Raw genomic sequence first — 23,007 nt, forward strand, 5'->3', positions numbered from 1 at the left:
TGGAAGGTAAAATACTGGCGTGGGTGGATAGTGATACAGGGAAGCACAGAGAGTTGGCTTTCAGGGATTGGGATGATTGAGCAAGATGTTGCAAAAGACCTGAAAATGGTTTGGGATGTTTATGTAGATGTGAAACAGGAATGGGTGAATCTTGGGACTGGGAGTGGAGCAGTGACACATTAGCTAGTAGGGTATGGCAAGGATCAATGGTTGGACCTTAATTATTGATAAGAAATAGGAGCTGGATTACACTACATTTCTTTTTGTTCCATGTTCAACTATTCAACTCTATTTTTCTGATTGATCCCAATCAATATCCTTTGATTTTTTTTGGTTGTAGGCTGGGCAGGTGGCAGCTTCCATGTGGAAAAAGTTATCACCCAGTCCATTACGTTAAGAGAATGCGTTTAAGCTGAGCCCTTGAATCTTCCCTGTTGATCATTTTGAGTGCTATAGATCTGAACCAATGAGTCGACACTACTACTAGCTCTCAGTCTGCTGCTGGTTGTGTTCAACTGCAATGTCAATCTTGCTTTCCAAAAATCCTGACAAACCTAGTCTCAGCATAACACAAATGTGCCTCTCAATGAATCTGCTGTGACTGACAATTACAAATAGTAGAATGTTGCTCTAGCAACCCTTGGAGACTAACTTTAATAGCTTGAGGAATATCAGTACTTGGAATGAGAGAGCAGATTGGCATGACCTGATATTCTATGCAATTTTGTTTTGTTCAGAATGCATGGGTACAGGTGACCTGATCCCTTTTGTGGATGCAGCCTGTTTCAGGGTTGCAAGGATTAGCTTCCTGTTTTTAAACCAAAAGCTTGTAATTTCAGGCTATTTATAGCCACCTGTTACAGATGACTCCATAGAAAGTGCCTGTGTTGTTGCTGGTCATCCTCTACTGCCTTATCCAGTGTGGAATCCAAACCAACCTTTTTTTTTACAGCCCCTTGTCAATACACTTGCACTTTTTCAGTGGAGGTCACTGTATCAGACACAGTGTTTCAATTTAAAATATTGATTAATTCTAACCTACCTAATCTCTTCCCCACACCCGCTCCCCATCAAAGTGCTGCTTGAATTCTTAGAGCAGATTGTTGCTTTTATGTAATTGTACTCCTGAGTCCCCCTGTTGTACAGTAATCCACAAGGCCCCACAGTTCACTAACAGAAGGGCAGATGCTGGAGATCTTGAAGAACACACACAAAATGCTACTGCTCATCTACGGAGGATGATAAGCAGTTGACATTTTGGTCCACAACCCTTCATCAGGACTGGAAAAGAAGGGAGGGAAGAAGCCAAAATAAGAAAGTGGGAGGAGGGGAAGGAGTACAACTTGCCAGGTGAGGTGGGGGGGGGGGGATGAAATTGAGAAGCTAGGAGGTAAGAGGTGGCAAAACTAAAGGGCTGAAGAAGAAGTAATCTGATAGGAGAGGAGAGTTTGCCCTGAGGAAAAAGGGGAAGAAGGGCGAAGGGATAAGAGGGAAGCCATAGTGGGGAATGGTAAAAGAGACAAGGCAACGGGGGGAGGGGAGGAGAAATTAATGGAAGTTAGAGAAATTGATGTTCATGCCATCAATGGGGGGGGGGGGGTACCCAGACAGAATATGAGGTGTTGCTCTCAAACCTTGATAGTAGAGGAAGTTCTGTACTGAGACATCAGAAATGGGAATTAGAATTACATAAGTAGCATCATCCTGCACTTGGTCACACCTGGAGATTTATCCACTTCAATGTGCAGAACTACCTCTTTGGTAATCCTGTAGCTAGGTCTTTCAATATTCGATGGGTTTCAGTAGGATTCCCCTATCATTCTTCAGAACTCCAATGAGTACAGGCCCAGGGCCATTAAATGGTCCTCAAATGTTAAACCTTTCGTTTCTGTAAACCTCCTCTGGACTCTCTCCAATGCCAGCAATTTCTTGCTTAGGTATAGAGCTCTAATAGATTTTCTTTGCCAGTTACAAAAAGGGGGTAACTTCCAACTACCCAAACTGCACATTTTTCAAATGTGGGAGCAAACTAGAGCATCAGAGAGAACTCATGTAGTTATAGAGAGAAATGCAAACTCTGCAGAGACAGCAGCCTAGATTGGGATGAAACACAAATTCTTCAAGCTGTGTGCACCACCCATTCTATCCTGCTCAGCAGAGATGCTCTTGGGTGTTATAAATTACCATAGTAAATTTAAACAGGCCTCTGATTCTTTGAAGCAAAGGAACCGCTCATGAAGAAAAACAAAGCATAGTTTTCAAGACCTATGAATTTTTTTTAAAATGAGGTAATCATGTTCATAGTTTTCTATTTATATTTAATTGGGCCTTATTTTACTTTAAATGTCAATCTAAAAAATTGCTGTGACATGTGTAATAACTGAGGTCATACTGCACAGCCCTCCCCTGTGGCAACTCAGTATATAGCTCAACCCACTGCTTCCTTGATACTATCAGTCAGGATTGTTCTCTATGCTGTACTCACTTTCCCGTAGAAGTTTGCAATTTGAAGTTCTGGAAGATTTTAAAAGCTTCCCCTACCATTTGACATGACTCTAGCGAGTAATCAGGGGAGCACTGACAGCAGCTTTGGGAGTTTGGATGTGCAGTGTGTCATACACAGTGAAAATCTGATCCTCTTCTGCAACGATTGTGTGGAGTGTGTGTGCCCTCGATGTCTGGTGGGGAGCAAGCATAAGACACACAGCTTCTCGCCCTTTGAGGAGGCTTGCAAGGAACAAAAAGTAAGTATGTGAGCTTTCTATAATTCTTCATCCTGATGGTTTTACCACAGAGAGGTACAAGGGGCAAACTTGATACAGAGTGAAGTGATTGAATGGTACTGTGAAAAGTCTAAGGAAAAAAAATGTGGTTATGATAGGAAATATCTTTTGGTGTTACTAAACATTCTTGCAGTTATGTTCTGCTTGTATAAGCAGAGCAATTGATGAGTAAAAGTGGGACACACTTGCTTTTGGAATATGGATGTCACTGAACAAGGCTGGCAATTTTGTCCTGCAGTAATTTACTTTATGAACTAGTCGGCTGATGTAGCACTATCTCTGAGGCAGTTACAAATGTAAGAACAAGAATGGGCCTGCCACAGATACCCTCCAGCTCTATTTTAATGTCATCAATGGTTAGTAATCTCTAACCCACGGTACATTGACGTATACACTTTGAGCTCTGCTTCTGAAATTGTATTCTATCAGCTGAACCAAATTTTGTGTGTGTGTGTGTAGGTGCATGTGATGCACCTAAGTATGCATAGCAGAACCAGTCTCCACACACAATTGTGGACGAACTCCATGTCAGGCAGCACTATGGAGGGGAATGAACAGTTGCTGTTTCAGGCTAAGACCCCAAGGCTGTTTATTCCCCTCCATAGACGCTACCAGACTTCCTGAAATCCTCCAACATTTTGTGTGTGTTTCTCAAGATTTTCAGTATCTACATATTTCTTGTGTTTATGTTGCTGACTCCAATCATCCTGGGCTTCATTGTCAATGGACCAGAAGCTGAAACTTTTTCAAGAATCTTCAGATAGAGAACAGCATAGAGAGCAGTGAGATCAGTGTAGGCTGTGCTAATATTCTAAGACATGTTGATTTTAACAAGGGTCTCACGAACACCATTAAGGTGGATAATTCCCCAAAGCCTGATGGATCTATCTCAGATTTTTGAGAGAGGCAAGAAGAAATTGTTGGGCTACCTACAGAAATCTTTACCATGGGTGAGTTCCCAGAGAACTGGAGAGGAGGCAAAGATGAGAAAATCTGCAGATGCTGGAAATCCAAGCAACACACACAAAATGCTGGAGGAACTCAGCGGGCCAGGCAGTATCTGTGGAAAGGAGTAAACAATCAACGTTTTGGGCCAAGACCCTTCATCGGGACCGGAAAAAAAATTCAAGAAGTTAGGGCAAGAAGGTGTGGGGAGGGGAGGAAAAAGTGCAAGGTGGTAGGTGATAGGTGAAACTGGGAGTGGGAGGAGTGAAGTAAAGAGCTGGGAAGCTGAAAGGTGAAAGAAATAAAGGGCTGGAGAAGGGGAAATCTGATAGAGGCTGGAAGACCATGGGAGAAAGGGAGGTGGGGGAGCACCAGAAGGAGGTGATGGGTGGGTATGGAAATAAGGTGAGAGGGTGAAATGGGAATGGTGGGGGGGGTGCAATTACCAGAAGTTTGAGATATTGATGTTCATGCTATCAGGTTGGAGGCCACCCAAACGGAATTCAAGGTGTTGCTCCTCCAACCTGAGTGTAGCCTCATCGCAACAGTAGAGGAGGTCATGATCAGACTTGTCAGAATGGAAATGGAAAGTAGAATTGAAGTGGCTGGCCACTAGGAGATCCCACTTTTTCTAGTGGATGGAGCGTAGGTGCTGGGCAAAGAGGTCTCCCAATCTACATTAACCATATGACAATTACAGCACAGAAACAGGCCATCTCGGCCCTTCTAGTCCGTGCCGAATGCTTACTCTCACCTAGTCCCACCGAACTGCACTCAGCCCATAACCCTCCATTCTTTTCCTGTCCATATAGCTGTCCAATTTTACTTTAAACGACAATATCGAACCTGCCTCTACCACTTCTACTGGAAGCTCGTTCCACACAGCTACCACTCTCTGATTAAAGAAGTTCCCCCTTGTGCTACCCCTAAACTTTTGACCCTAACTCTCAACTCATGTCCTCTTGTTTGAATCTTCCCTACTCTCAATGGAAAAAGCCTATCCACGTCAACTCCATCTATCCCCCTCATAATTTTAAATACCTCTATCAAATCACCCCTCAACCTTCTACGTTCCAAAGAATAAAGACCTAACTTGTTCAACCTTTCTCTGTAACTTAGGTGATGAAACCAGGTAACATTCTAGTAAACCTTCTCTGTACTCTCTCTATTTTGTTGACATCTTTCCTATAATTCGGTGACCAGAACTGTACACAATACTCCAAATTTGGCCTCACCAATGCCTTGTACAATTTCAACATTACATCCCAACTCCTATACTCAATGCTCTGATTTATAAAGGCCAGCATACCAAAAGCTTTCTTCACCACCCTATCCACATGAGATTCCACCTTCAGGGAACTATGCACCATTATTCCTCGATCCCTCTGTTCTACTGCATTCTTCAATGCCCTACCATTTACCGTGTATGTCCTATTTTGATTAGTCCTACCAAAATGTAGCACCTCACATTTTTCAGCATTAAACTCCATCTGCCATCTTTCAGCCCACTCTTCTATCTGGCCTAAATCTCTCTGCAAGCTTTGAAAACCTACTTCATTATCCACAACTCCACCTATCATAGTATCATCTGCATACTTTCTCATCCAGTTTACCACCCCATCATCCAGATCATTAATGTATATGACAAACAACATTGGACCCAGTACAGATCCCTGAGGCACACCACCAGTCACCGGCCTCCAATCTGACAAACAGTTATCCACCACTACTTTCTGGCGTCTCCCATCCAGCCACTGCTGAATTCATTTTACTACTTCAATATTAATACCTAACGATTGAACCTTGTCAAAGGCTTTACTGAAGTCTATATAGAGAACATCCACCGCTTTACCCTCGTCAACCTTCCTAGTAACCTCTTCAAAAAATTCAATAAGATTTGTCAAACATGACCTTCCACGCACAAATCCATGTTGACTGTTCCTAATCAGACCCTGTCTATCCAGATAATTATATATACCATCTCTAAGAATACTTTCCATTAATTTACCCACCACTGACATCAAACTTACAGGCCGATAATTGCTAGGTTTACTCTTAGAACCCTTTTTAAGCAATGGAACAACATAAGCAATACACCAATCCTCCGGCACCATTCCTGTTTCTACTGACATTTGAAATATTTCTGTCAGAGCCCCTGCTATTTCTACACTAACTTCCCTCAAGGTCCCAGGGAATATCTTTTCCGGACCCGGAGACTTACCCACCTTTATATTCCTTAAAAGCTCCAGTACTTCCTCCTCTTTAATCGTCATAGTTTCCATAACTACCGGACTTATTTCCCTTACCTTACACAATTCAATATCTTCCTCCTTAGTGAATACCAAAGAAAAGAAATTGTTCAAAATCTCCCCCATCTCTTTTGGTTCCACACATAGCGGTCCACTCTGATTCTCTGAGGGACCAATTTTATCCCTCACTATCCTTTTGCTATTAATATAACTGTAGAAACCCTTTGGATTTATTTTCACCTTACTTGCCAAAGCAACCTCATATCTTATTTTAGCTTTCCAAATTTTTTTCTTAAGATTCTTTTTACACTCTTTATATTCCTTGAGCACCTCATTTACTCCATGCTGCCTATATTTATTGTAGATATCTCTCTTTTCCCGAACCAAGTTTCCATTATTCCTTGAAAACCATGGCTCTCTCAAACTTTTAACCTTTCCTTTCAACCTAACAGGAACATAAAGATTCTGTACCCTCAAAATTTCACCTTTAAATGACCTCCATTTCTCTATTACATTGGGTCTCACCGATACACAGGAGGCCACACTGGGGGCATCGGATACAAAAGATGACCCCAACAGACTCACAGGTGAAGTGTTTCCTCACCTGGAAAGACTGTTGGGGCCTTGAATGGTAGTGAGGGAGGAGGTGTAGGGGCAAGTATGCCATTTGTTCTGCTTGCAAGGATAAGTACCAGGAGGGTACTCCTTATCTGCCCACCAACTCCCTCTGGTTCTCCTCCCACTTTCCTTTCTTCCATGGTCTTCTATCCTCTTCTATCAGATTCTCCCTTCTCTGGCCCTTTATCTTTTTCACCTATCAGCTTCCCAGCTCTTTAATTTACCTGGATTCACCTATTACCTAACACCTTGTACTTCTTCCTTCTCTCCAATCCAGATGAAGGGTCTCGGCCCTAAACATCGACTGATTACTCTTTTCCATAGATGCTGCCTGGCTTGCTGAGTTCCTCCAGCATTTTGTGGAGAGTAGCCAATGATGTTCTTCTGTTCAAAACAGCAATAGGGATAATTCAACAATCCACCAGTGAGCCTTACATTAGTAGTAGGCAAGCTACTGGAGACAATTCTCAAGGACAAGATTTACTTGCATTTGGTAAAAATATGGGCTTATTAGGAATAATCAGCATGGCTACGTATGAGGCAGGTCATATATTATGAACTTGACTGAGTTTCTTGTGGAGTTGACAATTATAGGAGGTCAAATATAATGGGAAACTATGCAGTAAGTGGCGGAACTGTTGGGAGTACTGATGTACAGAGGGATCTTGAGGTGCAAATCCATAGCTCACAAATAGATCAGGTGTTAAAGAAGGCAAACAGCATATGTGTGTTAATCGGCTGAGGCACCGAGTGTGAAAATTGGGAAGTCATGTTGCAGCTTTATAAAAGCTTTGATCAGGCCATTATTTGGAGTGTTGTATGTATTCTTGTCACTGCATTACAGGAAGAACGTGGAGACTGGTGAGGGTGCAGAAGAGGTTCACCAGGATGTTGGCTGGATTAGAAAGATTATCTGTAAAAGGAAATTGGACAAGTTTGGATGGTTTTCTCTGGAGCATCATAGGCTGAGGGGTGACTTGGTAGAAATATATAAAACCATGAGAGGTAAGGATAGGGTAGATAGTCTTTTTTCCCCACTGTGGAAATGGCATAGCTTTATGGTGAGGGGGGATGCTTTTTTATAAACATAGAGTAGTGAGTGCCCAGAAAGCACCGATAGGGATGGTGGTGGACACAGATTTAAAAGTGATGATTAAGGAGTAATTTCGACAGGCAGGGAATGGTGAGGGGTAGAGGTGTACAGACCACATGCAGGCAGATGGAATCACAGTTGGTACAGGTGCTCTAGGTTCCTTTGCTGTTCTTAAGTGCCAAATGGATGATCCATCTCAACCTCCTCCGGTGGTCCCATTTGAGAGATGGCATAACCTGTATGATACTCAGGCCTCGGCTAATGGGTGGCAAATAATGTTTGTGCCACACAGATGGCAGGCAATGACAATTTCCAACAAGAGGAAGTCCGTCTATCAGCCCCTGACATTCAATGGCATCACTATCACTGAATGCCCCAATATCAATATCCTGACCAGAAACTGAACTAGAGTAACCATATACACGAGCAGGTCACAGACCAGGACCCATGTGGTGAGTAATTCACCTCCTAACATCCCAAGCTTGTCCACCATCTCGTTGTCATCGTCGTTGGGTCACACCTGGAATTTCCAGTTGGCGGACGATTTCCCTCCATGCCACTCTGACATATTGGGAAATATGTACATGGTAGATACAGCTGTGGTTTGCCTTTGCCTTCTGCCGGGTGAGTTTAGAGAGATCACCACCTCTTGTAGTGGATGACCAGGACGTCTAAGTGCCTTGTCGTGCTCTTAGCGCTCCACAACACCTTCTTGACCATTGGACCATTAATCGATCTCTTCCGCTCAATCCGCCATGGCCAGACTTCACACGCTGGGACAGGCAAATCCCCTACCTCACCGAGGGTCGAAGACCCGTCGGCTACCCTCACCTGGATTGGCCTGCCTGCCGAGACGGTTTACCAGGGTGTGGCCGCTGTGCGTGTTACAGCTACTTGGAGCCACAGGTGAGAGCTGAGCACCAGGTGGGGACCAAAGGTGGATGAGCTGCCCTGAAAAAGGGCACGCCAGGCCCCCCCATGAGAGATACCTCATACCCCTCCCTAGATACCTCATACACCCCATCCACCATCTACAAGGCTCAAATAAGGAGTGTGATGGAACACCTTCCATTTGCCCGGATGAGTGCTGCTTTGACTACATACAGGTCAGAGCAGTGCATTTGACAGCCACCCAGTCTACATCTATTCATTCACTTCACCTGTTTTACAGTAGCACCAGTGTGTATCATACAAAATTCTCTGTAACAACTCACCAAGACTCCTAGACAGCATCTGCCTCTACCTCCTGAAAGAAAAGGGGCAGCAGGTGCAGGGGAACACTTTCCTCCTGGAAGTTGCCCTCCAAGCCACAGACTATTCTGGGTTGGAAAAACTATATTTACTGTTTCTTCACTGTCACTGGCTCCTTCCCTAACAGCACCAGGAGTGTAGTCACATCTCAGGGAATGCAGCGTGAGTATGTAAAACCAGATTATTGTTTCTAACTATTGGTATTGGTGTGGGTTTATTATTGCCAAAACTACCAAGATATAGTGAAAAGTTTGTCTTTCAAACTGTTCATACAGATCAAATCATTACACAATATATTGAGCACTACAAGAGGTGGTGAATTATAAAACATTAACAATAAGGAATAAATATAAAAACTACCCAAAAAGTGCAGTCCAAATCAACGATAAAGTGCAAGATAATGAGGTAGACTGTGAGGCCAAAAGTCCATCTTATCATACATAATTTCCATTTATTATATAACATGGGATACAATATGGTAGTTTCTAGCCACCAGTGCTCATATATTTTATATTATATTAAAACTATAGTTTTATATAAAAGCTCATTGCAGCAAGTACCGATACTCCAACATACTGGGATTGTTTCATCTCTCTCGGGTGAAACTATCAATGCCCAGGACTGCCCCCCTGTCAAGCTGCACCCCTGTTTGCAATCCTGGGCTGTCTCACTTTTTTGTAAAGTCTGTACAATTTAATATGTAAAACAAAACGAAAGCAACACTGTTGTGTCAGTTGGTGATGATTTCATATATTTGCCCTGTAAAGCAAGTCCCCACTGGCACTGAAACTTAATAAAATTTTAAAAACAGAAAATCCAAGGCACACTTATGCTGCTAAACAGTGGAAAGAGAAACAGGGTTAACATTGTGAAATAGAAGTGTTGATTGAGTCTTCTCGTCTATGGTTTAGGTGAAACAACAGATGAGAAACAAAAACACCTCAGAAACATTGGCGTGAAAAGAATCATGTACAGACAATTGTGACAGAGGTGGCAAAACTAGGAGAAAGTTCCTTCAAAGTAGGACGGGAGATGTAGTTAAGATAATCGGATGTCTGTCAGTTTGTAATGGATATTAGTCATTGGCTTGTCACCTATGAGAGATATAGTCAAGAGAGGAAAGGAAAAGTCTGATATGGACCCTGTGAAAAGGGGAGCATATTAGAAAGTGGCAGGAAAGGTAATGGAAGTTTTGAGTTCTATAGAAGGGAGCAGCATCAATACAATCATCAATGTAATACAGGAAGAGTAAGGGAGGATTCTGCATCAGGACAAAAACATGCACTGTTCCATGTACGTCACGAGGAGGTGAGCTCACTTGGACCCATCAGAGTTTGTGCACATCACCCTTGATGTGGAGTGGAGCTAAAGAAGTTTATAGAGCTATACTACCTAGATACAGTCTCTTCGCTCCACCAAATCGGCACCAACCATTTAGCATTAATTTTGCACTGATCCTACTCTCTTCACATTCTTTACTCATTCCCGTTCCCACTTAACTCACCCCAGACTCTACTGCTCACTTACACAGTAGGGGAAACTTACATTGACCATTTAACCTACTAATCCAGTCATCCTCCAGTTGTGGAAAGAAACCACAGCACCCAGAGGAAACCCATGTGGTCAGAGGGGAAACATCAAGTATATACCCTGGAGGAGAAGGCTGGAGCTCTGAGGCAGAAGCTCTGCCAGCTGGGCAAGTGTTACACACATCTATAAGAATGTTTAGCCAGATGACTGTGGGTAGTGGAGATGCTCTGGCTGACTTGAAGGAAGGTGAGGGGCCCTACAATTGGATAAGGTGTATCATCCATAGTGAAGATGAACCAACTGTGACAAGGAAATCATTAGTGGAGAATAGTTTCAGAGTTGTCATGTATGTAAATAGGAGGGACTAGACAAAGACATCTGAAACAATGGGTTTATCAGGACAGCCTGGCCTATGGATAGAGTCAGAGAATCATGGGGAAGAAATAGAAGTGGGTGCAGGGTCGGTCTTTGTTGGAGGCTGTTTGGGGTAGGTGGGGGTAAGGTCACTGAGGAAATAAGGTCAGCTGTTGTCTAGGAGACAACAGTCTGATGTTCAGTCCTGGGGTCACGGTGCACTGGTAGGAAGGAGGAGGTACATCGCACAGTTCCAGTTGTCTCTCTAACTGTTGAGACTCCTCTGCAGAGAACCCTCTCCTAGGTGGCACCAAAATCAATTGCATCACCCAGACAACCTTTATTCCCACTCTATCATAAATTATGACTCTTTTGTTCTCACTGCGGCCCTCCAGCATAGAAGATGCTTGTTTCCTCACTTTTCCAGTTCTAGTGAAAGGTCAATGACCTGAAACATTAAGTACGTTTCTCATCAGCTGCTACCTGACCTGTTGAGTGTCCTCAGCATTTTCAAATTTCAAATTCCCAACTTCAGCAGAATTTTTCCTGAGCATTTGATGAAAAGGCATGGTTGCTTAGTGTTATTGTCGAGCATCGCTACCCTGAGGTGGTTGAAGGAAAGTTAAAAGGGCCAGAAGACATTGTGGGCTGAAGGGCCTGTACTGTGCTGTACTGTTCTGTGTTCTGAGTTCAGGCTCCACAGAGGCAAGTCAAGGAACAATTCAATAAATCTATCACTGACAATTTGAATTGTTAAAAAGACCTGTCTGGATGTATGTATCTCTAGTTTTGCCATATTGTGGCTGAACCTTAGGGGTTAAGTTGGATAACTCGTTCATAACCTGAGAATGAAATACTGCAGATGCTGGAATTCTGAAGCTCTCAGCAGATCTGGTAGTGTTGATAAAAAGATGACAGTAATCCAATCTGTTCCTCTGTCTGATCTGTTGAGCACTTCCTAATGTCTTATGTTACTTTTCTGATGCCACAGATTTTCTGACCTACAAACTGAAAATGAATGTAAGCAATAATTGTTTAGTTTGCACCTTGACTATTCCATGAACCAGTTCTCCAACCTGGTACAAGTATTTAGATTTTAGTGGGGACAACTTTGCATATGTTGTTTGTTAATTCTACTATCCAGTGACTATAATTCACCTCCCCATTTCCACACAAGCAATTCTGTTTTTGGTCTCCTCCACTGCCAGGGTGAAGCTAAACACAAACTAAAAGAACAGCACCCCATATTCTCCCTGGGTAGTGTACAACCCAAAGGCATGAACACTGAATTCATCATTTTCAAATAAACTGCTTCCCTTCTGTCCCTTTCCTCCTTCCGATCTACTCAGTTCCTTGACACTCAATCCAGACCCCATCATCCTGGTTCTTTCCCCTCCTCCAAACACTCTATCTGCCCATTTCCCACACACTCCTCCCCCACTGGGTCCCTCCCTACCTTCTTTATTTGGTCCAACGTCCTCTCCTAACAAACTCCAGCAGGCCTTTGTTGCATCCACCCTCCAGCCTTTGTTGTTATTTTCACCCATTCCTCCTGCATCTGTTTATCATCCCCATTTCCTACTCACTTAGATCCATCTACCACCTGCCAGCTCTTGCTGCACCCCTTCTCCTCATCTCTTTTATACCGGTTATCTCCCTTCTACCTTTTAGACCAGATGAAGGGTCACAAACCAAAACGTCATCTGTCCATCTTTCTCCACAGGTGCTACTGAGTTCCTCCAGCATTTGCTTGTTTATCTACAGATCCATCCAATTTTACAAAACAACTAAGGGGCTTTCTGGTGAAGAAGCAGTGATCTGGAGTGCTCTACTTCCTTCACTAAATTGTAATTGGAATTGATTTATTATTGTCACATATAATGCTACGGCACAGAATGAATATCTGTCTGCCCAAGTAGACCAAACCCTTTAAGTCCCATTCCCCAACTCTTCCCTGTGGCCCTACAATTTATTTTCTCTTTAGTGTTCATGCAATTATCTATTGAAGCCCACAATGGATTCTGCTTCCACCACCATCACAAACCATGGATGGCAGACGTTCTCTGCTCCCTGCATCACTTAATCTTTTCCTCACTTTCTTCTGTTTGTTTTTTACAATCAAGGTACAGATTTTAAGGAAAGTGAAAGATCTGAAGAAGATTCATGAAAAAGTCAAGAAGGACACAGATCGCATTTCTCTGACATTAAAGGATGTTGAGGTACAGAGAAACTGATAAACATCTTCCCACAAGTTAGCAAACCATCGTTATTCTTTACAGCCAATGCCAAAGGCCTCTCAGCCACACACAACAACCTTTGGAGACAAATAAGCATTTGCCATTTCCTGCTACAGTTACCTGGAGAGTGGAATATAAGGCAGTTTCATTAAAAGGCATCAACCATGTGGGAGCATCAGAGCAAGAACAAATCTAGGGCTCCTTCTGCAGCACAGATGATGACATCATAAACATCACTATTGCTCATTATCTTAAACAAACAAGAGTAGATTAAGAACGCTTTTTAAAATTGAGCTTTGGGTAAATGGGTGGAAAACCTTCCAAAATCTTTCAAAGTTACAACTCTTCCTTTTAACATTTAGTTATTAAAATCAATGGCTTTAATCCCAATTAACAGATTCATCTCCATGTTAGTTGGCACTATTGGTCTTAGCCAGTCACTGTTTGTTAAAATATTGTCTATTATTTATCACCTCCCATCCTTCAGAAACTCTATCAAACGCTCCACCCCCAACTCTTCTGGACGCTCTCACCCCAACTCCATCAGACCCTCCACCCAAACTACATCACACTTTTACTCCCTAGCTCCATCAGACCATCCCTATCCAATTCCATCAGATCGCCCCTCCCCAAATCCATCAGATCCACCCTCCCCAACTCCATCAGACCCTCCCTCCTCAACTCCATGAAACCCTCCCTCCCCAATTCCATCAGAACTTCCCTTCCCTCCTCCCACAACATCAGAGTCTCCCTCAACTCCACCAGACCTTCCCTCACCAACTCCATCAGACCCTCCGTCACCAACACCTTCAGACACTCCCTCCCCAACTCCATTTGACCCTCATTTTGTTCTGATACCATCACATCTCCTGCCATTGTTTCCCTGATATTTTCAGGAAGCCTTAATATTGGGAATTTTGCATTCATTGTTCTAACCATCTCAGCTTCGAATAATGCTTCTCATTAAATGATTTGAACTGGTTTGTTTTGTGCAGCATATTGTCGCAAAAACCAAAGCATCGGTTGAGGAGAAGTACAACAAGATTAGGGAACTACTGGAAAATGACATGAGAACTACAATAAGCCTGATTGAAGCTGAAGCGTTGTCAATGGAAACCCTGATTACAGTACAGCGTGTGGACAAGGAGGCATATAAGGATGCAATTACTTCAATAATGGAACGAGTAAATGAAATGAATACGAGCGCAGACTCTGAAAATGTACAGATGCTACAGGTAAATATATCTATTATTTAAATCAGAACTCAGTTCTTGGTTGCATGTGTATGTCCTGAAACAGACTTGAAGCTGTTTCAGGAAGGTTTATATTAAGGAACAAAACACATTGTAGTTCATAGCACTGCACTAATAGAGCAAAGTTCCTGCCATATTAACCGGCATTACAAACATAGAATAGTACAGGAAAATATTGATAAAAGATAATACATATAATAACAGAGAGAAGGCCATTCATCCCATTGGGTCTATGCTAGCTCAGTTCACCAACCCCATTAGTCCTGCTCACAGTTTCCTTATTTTCCTGGTATTTCTGCAACTTATTCTCTCTTGCACCTTTTCATCAACTCTCTCTTGATTCTTTTATTTGTCAATTACCTACACTAACGGGTAATTTACCACTCTCAATGGTGGGCAGAGCAGGCTTAAAGAGCAAATAGCTACTCCTGTTTCTTTCTTATGTTTTTCATTATAGATTCCAATCTTTTCCTTAAAAATAGGAGAATGAAACCTCTATGCCTTATTCCATCAAGAATCCCCAGAGCAGGGACAGCATGGGTTAGAATAAAAATCTCTCTGCACTGCCCCTCCCCCCAACTCGGAGATGGACATTATCAGATCATCCCGTTTGGTTTATTTATTTAGAGTTGCAGAACTGAAACAGGCCCTTCCAGCCCAACGAACCCCTGCCGTTCAATTACACCCATGTGACCAATTAACCTACGTACCCGTGTCTTTGGAACTGGAGCACCTGCAGAAACCCACACGGTTATGGGGAGAACGTACAAACTCCTTACAGACAGTGGCAAGAATTGAACCCAGGTTGCTGGTGCAGTAAAGCATTGTGCTACTGCCCCATGTACTATTTATCATGTATACTCTGCTGACAGTCTAAACATTTTTTTTTGTATTTTAGGAATTCATGAGTTGGAAGACACGGTAAGAATTGTTCCTTGGGGAATTCTTTCTAAGTTTAAACTTGGTGATTCTGAGATATCACCCATCACAGAAATGTTCTAGTTTATTCTGCTTTCAATTTGTATTAAATTAATGAGTGTCTGATCTGAAAAACAAACTTGATACAAATGAGGTACATTTGACGAAGGAACCAAAGTAGTATTTGGCAATGGATGAATTGTGGGGAAGATAGAGGATAGGTAAAGTGAGCCTAATAGGAAGAACAGACAGGACTTGATTAATGGACACAAAGTGACTTGATGAGCTAAAGTCACAAACACGAAAAAAATCTGCTGATGCTGGAAATCCAAAGCAACATACACAAAATGCTGAAGGAACTCACCAGGCCAGACAATCAACTGTTATCTCTTTTCCATAGATGCTGTCTGGCCTGCTGAGTTCTTCCAGCACTTTGTGTATGTTGCTGATGGGCTGAAGTGCATTGATTTCAATGCAAGGAGTATTATAGGTAAGGAAGGTGAACTTAGAGCCTGAAATACAATGCTGTGGCCATTACAGAAACTTGATTGACAGAAGGGCAAGATTTTCAGGGTTTGGATTTTTCAGATGTGATGGAATGGGATGTAAAAGAGGTGGGGATTGGCACGACTAACCATGGAGAATGTATTTACAGAGGTCATCCTGGAGGGCTCATCCAGTAAGGCCATGTATAGATAGAGCTCAGGAATGAGAAAGATGTCTTCACCATAATTGGTTATACTATAATGTTTCCAACATCCAGTGGGAGATAGGGGAACAAATATGCAGACAGATCATGGAAAGGTGCAAAGACAACAGGATTGTTGTAGCACGTGATTTTAATTTCCTCAATATTGACTCCCTAAGTGCCAACAGGATAGAATTTGTTAGGAGCATCCAGAAGGACTTCTTAAAACAGTATTTAGATAGTCCAATCAGGAAAGGGACTGTACAGCCACTGGGTATTGGAAAATCAGCTTGGACAATTGATTGGAGTTCAATGGGGAGTACTTTGGAAACAGTGATCATTACTCTGTAAATTTAGGATAGTTATGGATAAGGATAAGTCTGGACCCCAAAAGCTAACGCTAAACTGGGGAAAGCTAATTGCTACACAAGATTATACAGGAGTTGAGGAATACAGATGAGAACGTCTCTTGGGTAAATTCAGATCTGACATATGGGAGTCTTTGCCATATCAGAATTTGATACTTGGGTCAATGTTGGGTGGTGTATCTAGTTTTATTCCTTCTCTATTTAAACTATTACTAGCTAGAGTGCAAACCCATAATAGCACATTTTATGAACATATATTATGAACATATTCTCTTTATAATTCAATTTAGACTTGAAACTTTTGAAGATTTACAATTGTCATTTGGTAAAGAATTACCAGTAGAGAACAGACGATTGAAATCACTGGAACGTTCTGTTGATGAGCTGTACCAGTCGGTGAAAAAGCTGCTTCCACGGATGTGGGAATGTAAGTGAGAGGATTGTTCAAAGATGAGACAATATGTCACCTATACTCACCTGAGTTTAGAAGAATGAGACATCATCATATGAAAGGGTATAAACACTTATGGGGATTGCAGGATATTTTCAGCGGTAATGTTTTTCTGCTTGAACTGTCTAGAACCAGAGGTTTACAGTCTCAAGTTAAGGACAAAAATACATTTTTTTCTTTTCCCCAGAAAGCAGTGAATCAGAATCAAAATTAGGTTTATTACTTATGACGTGAAATTTGTTGTTTTGCGGCAGCAGTACAGTGCATAGACATAAAATTACAAATAGATCACAGAAATAAACAGTGCAAAGAATGGAATAATGCGGTAATGTTTATGGATTCATACTCCATTCAGAAATCTGATAATAGAGCGGAAGAAGCAGGTTCGGAATTCTTGAATCTAGGGGTATGCTCCAATACTACTTCTCCAATGGTAGTAGTGTGAAGAGGGCATGTCCAAGGTGGTTCAGGTCCTTAATACTGCCTTCTCGAGGCATGGTCTCTTGAGGATATCCGTGATGGTGGGGAGGGTTGTGCTCATTATGGAGCCGGCCAAGTCTATAACTCTTTGCACCACTTTGTGATCCTGTACATTGAAGCCTCTGTACCGTGCCATGGTGCAACCAGTCAGTATGCTCTCCACTGTACATCTTTAGAACTTGTAAGAGTCTTTGGTGTCATACTGAATCTTGGCAGACTTCTATCAATGTAGAGCTGCTGCTGTGCCTTCTTTGTGATTGCATGAATTTGTGGTGCAACAGGAGAGCACAAGAACTTGAAGCTGCTCACTGCAGTGTATTAGGTATTTGGAGAGGTTGGACAGACTTGAATTCTATACTCTGGTGTGTCAGAGGCTGAGGGCAGAAGTTTATAACACTATAGGAGACAATGATATGGTATAAATTTAGTGTCTTTCTCGCAGGGTGGAAAGGTCAAATACATATGTCAAGGACATAGATTTAAGGTGAGGAGGGACAGTTTAAAGTTGTGTGGGGCATGTTTGTTTTTTACACAGAGTGCTGGGGATAGTGGAAAGGGGAAACAGACTTAATAGAAGTATTTAAGAGGCATTTAGAGAGGCAAATGAGCATGCAAGGAATGGAGAGAAAAGACCATGTGCAGGTTGATGAGTTAAAATTGGCTTCATGGTTGGCACTGACATGGTGGGCTGAAGAGCCTGTCCCTGTGCTGTATTTCTCTCTCCTTCTTTATTGGAAGGTGGAACTACTGCAAGGAATCAAAAGATTCTTTTGCTTCTATTTCTTAAATTCCTAAGATCAAGACCATAACACCGTTAGAGACAGGAGCAGAATTGGGCCACTTGGTCCATTCAGCCTACTCTGCCATTTCATCATTGCAGATTCATTTTCCCTCTCAACCCTATCCTCCTGCCTTCTCCCCTTAACCTTTCACACTCTGACTAATCAAGAACCTATCGATTTCTGCCTTAAGTACACCAAATGACCTTGCCTCTGCAGCCACATGTGGCAAAGAACTCTACAGATTCACCACCCTCTGGCTAAAGAAATTCCCCCTCATCACAGTTCTAACTGGACATCCCTACATTCTGAGGCTGTGCCTAGACACCCCACCTGTAGGAAACATCCTCTCCACATCCATTCTATCCAGCCCTTTCAATGAGATCCCCTATTTTTCTAAATTCCAGTGAGTACAGTCCAAGAGCCATCAAACACTTCTCATATGATAACCCTTTCATTCCTAGAATCATTCTCTTGAACCTCCTCTGAACCCACTCCAATGTCAGCACATTCGTTCTTAGATAAGGTGCCCAAAACAACTCACAATACTCCTAGTGAAGCCTCACCAATGCCTCAGCATTACGTCATTGCTTTTATAGTATAGTCCTCTCGAAGTGAATAATAACATTGCATTTGCCTTCCTCACCACCAAATCAAGCTACAAGACAACCTGTAGGGAATCTTGCAGAAGGACTCCCTTTGCACCTCGGATTTTTGAATTTTCTGCCTGTTTAGAAAGTAGTATATGCTTTTGTTCCTTCTACCAAAGTACATAACTATACAGTACTGACACTGTATTCCATCTGCCACTTCTTTGCCCATACTTCTACTTTGCCAAAGTCCTTCTGCAGTCTCCCTACTTCCTCAACACTACCTGCCTCTCCACCTATCTTCATCTTGTCTGCTAATCCAGCCACAAAGCCATCAATTCCATCATTCAAGTTATTTATATATAATGTAAAATGTAGCTGTTCCAAAACAGACCCCTGCGCAACACCACTAGTCACTGCCAGCCAATCAGAAAAGACTCCCTTTATTCACACACTCTGCTTCCAGCCAATCAGCCAATCCTTCATCCATGCTGGTATCTTTCCTGTGATACCTTAGGCTCTTATCTTGTTAAGCAGCCTTATGTTTTGCACCTTGTCAAAGGCCTTCTGAAAATCCAAGTACACAACATCCATCAATTCTCCTTTGTCTCTCCTGCTTGTTATTTCCTCAAAGAATTCCAACAGATTTGACTTTGACCTATTTTATCATGTGCCTCCAAGTAACCTGAGACCTCATCCTTAACAATTTACTCCAACATCTTCCTAACCAGTGAGGTCAGGCTAACTGACCTATAATTTTCTTTTTTCTGACTCCCTGCCTTCTTGAACAGTGGAGTGGCATTTATAATTTTCTAGTCTTCCGGAACCATGCTAGAATCAGGTGTGTACACCATCTCGTCCAGGTGACTTATCCACCTTCAGACGTCTCAGCTTCCTAAGCACTGCCTCCCTAATAATAGTAATAGCAACTGCACTCACTTTTGCCCCAACACTCTTGAACTTCTGACATGCTGCTAGTGTCTTCCACAGTGAAGATGGATGCAAAATACTTATTTAGTTCATCTGCCATTTCCTTGTCCTACGTCCTGCCTTTAGAATACCACTTCATATTTGGAATGTATCTAACCTGTGCATTCTGAATTGTTCCCAGAAACTCCAGCTATTGCTGTACTGACATAATCTATGCTAGTGTCCATTTCCAATCAACTTTGGCCAGCTCTTCTCTCCTGTCTCTGTAATTCCCTTTACTCCACCCATAATACTGATACATTTGATCTTAGCTTCTCCCGCTCAAGAGTTCCTTTACCTAAAGCTCCTTAATCAAACCCAGTTCATTACACAAAATCCAATCCAGAATAGCCTTTCCCTTAGTGGGCTTAACCACAAGCTGCTCCAAAAAGCTATCTCATAGGCAGTCTATAAGTCTCTTTCTTGGGATCCAGCACTAACCTGATTTTTCCAATTTACCTGCATATTGAAATCCCCCATAACTATCATAACATTGCCCTTTTAACATGCGTTTTCTACCTTCTATTGTAATTTGTAGCCCACATCTTGGCTACTGTTCAGAGGCCTGTACTGTATATAACTCCCATAAGGGTCTTTTTACCCTTTCAGTTTCTTAGCTCTACCCACAAGGATTCTACGATCCTACATCATCTCTCTCTGAGGACTTGATTTCATTTTTTACCAATATAACCACCCGCCCACTTCGCCTACCTGCCTGTCCTTTCAATACAATGTGTACCCTTAGATATTAAGCTTCCAAATATGATCTTCTTTCTGTCACAACCCAGTGGTGTCCAATCTACCAATCTCTAACTGCGCTACAAGATCATCTACCTTATTCCGTATACTGTGTGCATTCAAATATAACATCTTCAGTCCTATATTTGTCTCCCTCTTTGATTTTGTCCCCCTGTTACACTGCAACTCATCCCACTGACTGTAAGTTTGTCCAATGATTTTCCTGTCCTTCCTGACAGTCTAACTGCACATTGCATCTACTTGTATAACAACTGCCCCATCTTCAGTCCTATCAATCTGGTTCCCATTCCCCTGCCAATTTAGTTTAAACCCTCCCCAACAGCTCTAGGAAATCTGTTTGCAACCCCTCAGGTTCAGGTATAACTCATCCCTTTTAAAAGGATCATACCTTCCCCAGAAGAGATAACAATAATCCAGAAATTTGAAGTCCTGCCCCAGTTCCTCAGCCATGGATTCATCTGCCAAATCATCTCACCCTCTCTGATGTGTGGCACAGGCAGCAATCCAGATCTTACTACACTGGGGATCCTGCGTTTCAGCTTTCTACCCAGCTCACTAAATTCTCTCCATGACCTCCTCTTTGTTGCTACCTATGTCATTGGTGCCAATTCATACCAAGACTTCTAGCTGCTTACCCTCCCCTTTTAGAATACCATGCACCCAATCTGACACACCCCTGATCCTGCCACCTGGGAGGCAACAGACCATCTGGGTGTCTTGTTCACATCCAAGGACTCTTGTGTCTACTCCTCTAACTATGGAATCCCTATCACTACTGCAGACCTCTTCTTCCCACTTCCCTTCTGAGCCACAGCATCAGATTCAGTGCAGAGACTTGGTTTCTGCAGCTCCCTACAGTAGGTCACCCTCTCAACATTATCCAGAGACACATACTTTTTATTGAGGGGAATGGCCACAGGGGTAAATCATCAAGAATGGTATGAGGTTGAATCAAGATTCATTCCTAATTACTTCAGACTTTTAGATATTGCCTGTTGTATTGTGAGTAATCAGCTTTAAGTTTTAGTGAAATAAAATAATGTTTTTAATTTTACAGTTATAAGGAATATTACCCTCGATGAAAATACAGCACACAGAAACCTCATTATATCAAGAAATCTGACGTCAGTGCAGTACTCTACTTCACCCATTAATATCCACGAAAGTTCCATACGTTTTGAAAACTCTTTCAGTGTTCTAGCAAATGAGAGCTTCTCGTCAGGCAAGCATTATTGGGAGGTGAATACAAAGAACAAGAATGAGTGGAACATTGGTGTTACATATTCCTCCATCCCCAGGAAAGGTAAAGAATCTACTCTCGGCAAGAACAAGTATTCATGGTCCATTCGGATGGTTGACGGAGAATATTATGCATTCCATGGTGATGAGTGCATTTTGCTTGATCTGAGCAGTGCAGACCAAAACTGTGAACGCTTGGGAATATTTTTAGATTATGAAGAAGGGCGCTTGTCTTTCTACAATATTCACCGAGGCAACCATCTTCACTCCTTTAAAACGAAGTTCCGGAAACCAGTATTTCCTGCATTTAGTCCTGTTTTAGCCAAAAATTCAAAAGATAGTGAACCAATTGTATTGTGTCATTCAGGCATCAAAATCAAGGAAATTACCAACACAGGCGGTATAGAAGGAAAATCCTGATTGATCGTCAATTTGACTTTGGAGTTACTTGGAAAGTAGTTTGCATCGTATTCTAAAGCTTAGTTTACTTTGACTATGAGTACTTGATAAATGCATCAGTAGAATTGTACTTTTTATTTATAACCAACTACTATTTCTCTAGTTATTTCCCATGGTGACATTTCCCTAGACTAAATGTAACAAATTGTCATATTTGTCCTTTCTTGTTTATTTCCAAGTTCATAAATGGGATTCAAAATATTGATATTGAATAGTAGATGACAAAGTTTTGATTTTGATTATACAATTTCCAAAGCAAAAAATTCCTTTTGTGCAATCCCTTCATAAGTTACATATTTATAGCTGCCTTTATTTTTTGTCATAAGTAGTGTTGTTATTGAATTACAAAACAATTAATTCATTTATTCTTATTGTGTCTCTCTTAGAGAGAGATTCTAAGGCAAAAAGTAATAATGTGGTAGTGGGTGAGAATTAGACAATATACATATGGCATATTGGGCTAAATTCTGATCTTTCAGTGTTGTTAACGTGAAATAAAATTAACTTGAAAGTCACAAAGTGCCTAACACAAAGGAGACATCAGATGTAACCAGAAGATCATCAAGGACATATGTAAAAGAATGCAAATAAATTATGATTGAAAGTAGAAGATCAGTTTGTGTACATCTAGAGTAGATCAGTTAACTTAATTTTTCAAGTTTCCTTTTTTAAAAGTTGGCATCATTCAATGTTGTCAAGTAGTACATTGCAAGTCAATGAATACAATTTGATGGAATATTATTGTGATTATTTTTTGTTTCTGGTTGCATCATGTTCTGAAATAAATGTATAATATTTTCAAATGAGGGAATAGTATATATTTAACAATGTAGCACTTTATATGTCACTTGATTCAAATTTATCAAAGGCTTGATGGCTCAGGGAATTGGTTCTACATATTTTCCTGCTCATGATGTTCCATGTGTCTAGGCACTGGGAAGTTGCATTTGATGTCAGAAGACACACCGTGTTTTGTGCCTCCACACACCAAGAT

The 23,007-nt window shown here is 41.8% G+C and overlaps 1 protein-coding gene across 1 annotated transcript; it reads left to right on the top strand.

The window, feature by feature from the left end:
• Nucleotides 1-2,506: 2,506 nt before the first annotated feature.
• LOC140200301 (zinc-binding protein A33-like) lies at nt 2,507-22,185 on the top strand. Its single transcript, XM_072263461.1, has 6 exons — nt 2,507-2,744; nt 12,947-13,042; nt 14,056-14,295; nt 15,212-15,234; nt 16,578-16,714; nt 21,373-22,185. The coding sequence occupies exons 1-6, from the start codon at nt 2,550-2,552 to the stop codon at nt 21,972-21,974; spliced, it is 1,293 nt and encodes a 430-aa protein (XP_072119562.1). The 5' UTR covers nt 2,507-2,549; the 3' UTR covers nt 21,975-22,185.
• Nucleotides 22,186-23,007: the final 822 nt, after the last annotated feature.

This window comes from Mobula birostris, chromosome 1 (assembly GCF_030028105.1).
Source record: "Mobula birostris isolate sMobBir1 chromosome 1, sMobBir1.hap1, whole genome shotgun sequence".
NCBI lineage: Eukaryota > Metazoa > Chordata > Chondrichthyes > Myliobatiformes > Myliobatidae > Mobula > Mobula birostris.

Bases quoted from the DNA above. Each gene is read 5' to 3' on its own strand.
- LOC140200301 (XM_072263461.1), top strand. From the start codon at position 2,550: ATGACTCTAGCGAGTAATCAGGGGAGCACTGACAGCAGCTTTGGGAGT. The intron at 2,745-12,946 runs GTAAGTATGTGA...TTTACAATCAAG, and splicing joins AGGCTTGCAAGGAACAAAAA to GTACAGATTTTAAGGAAAGT. The intron at 15,235-16,577 runs GTAAGAATTGTT...AATTCAATTTAG, and splicing joins TTCATGAGTTGGAAGACACG to ACTTGAAACTTTTGAAGATT.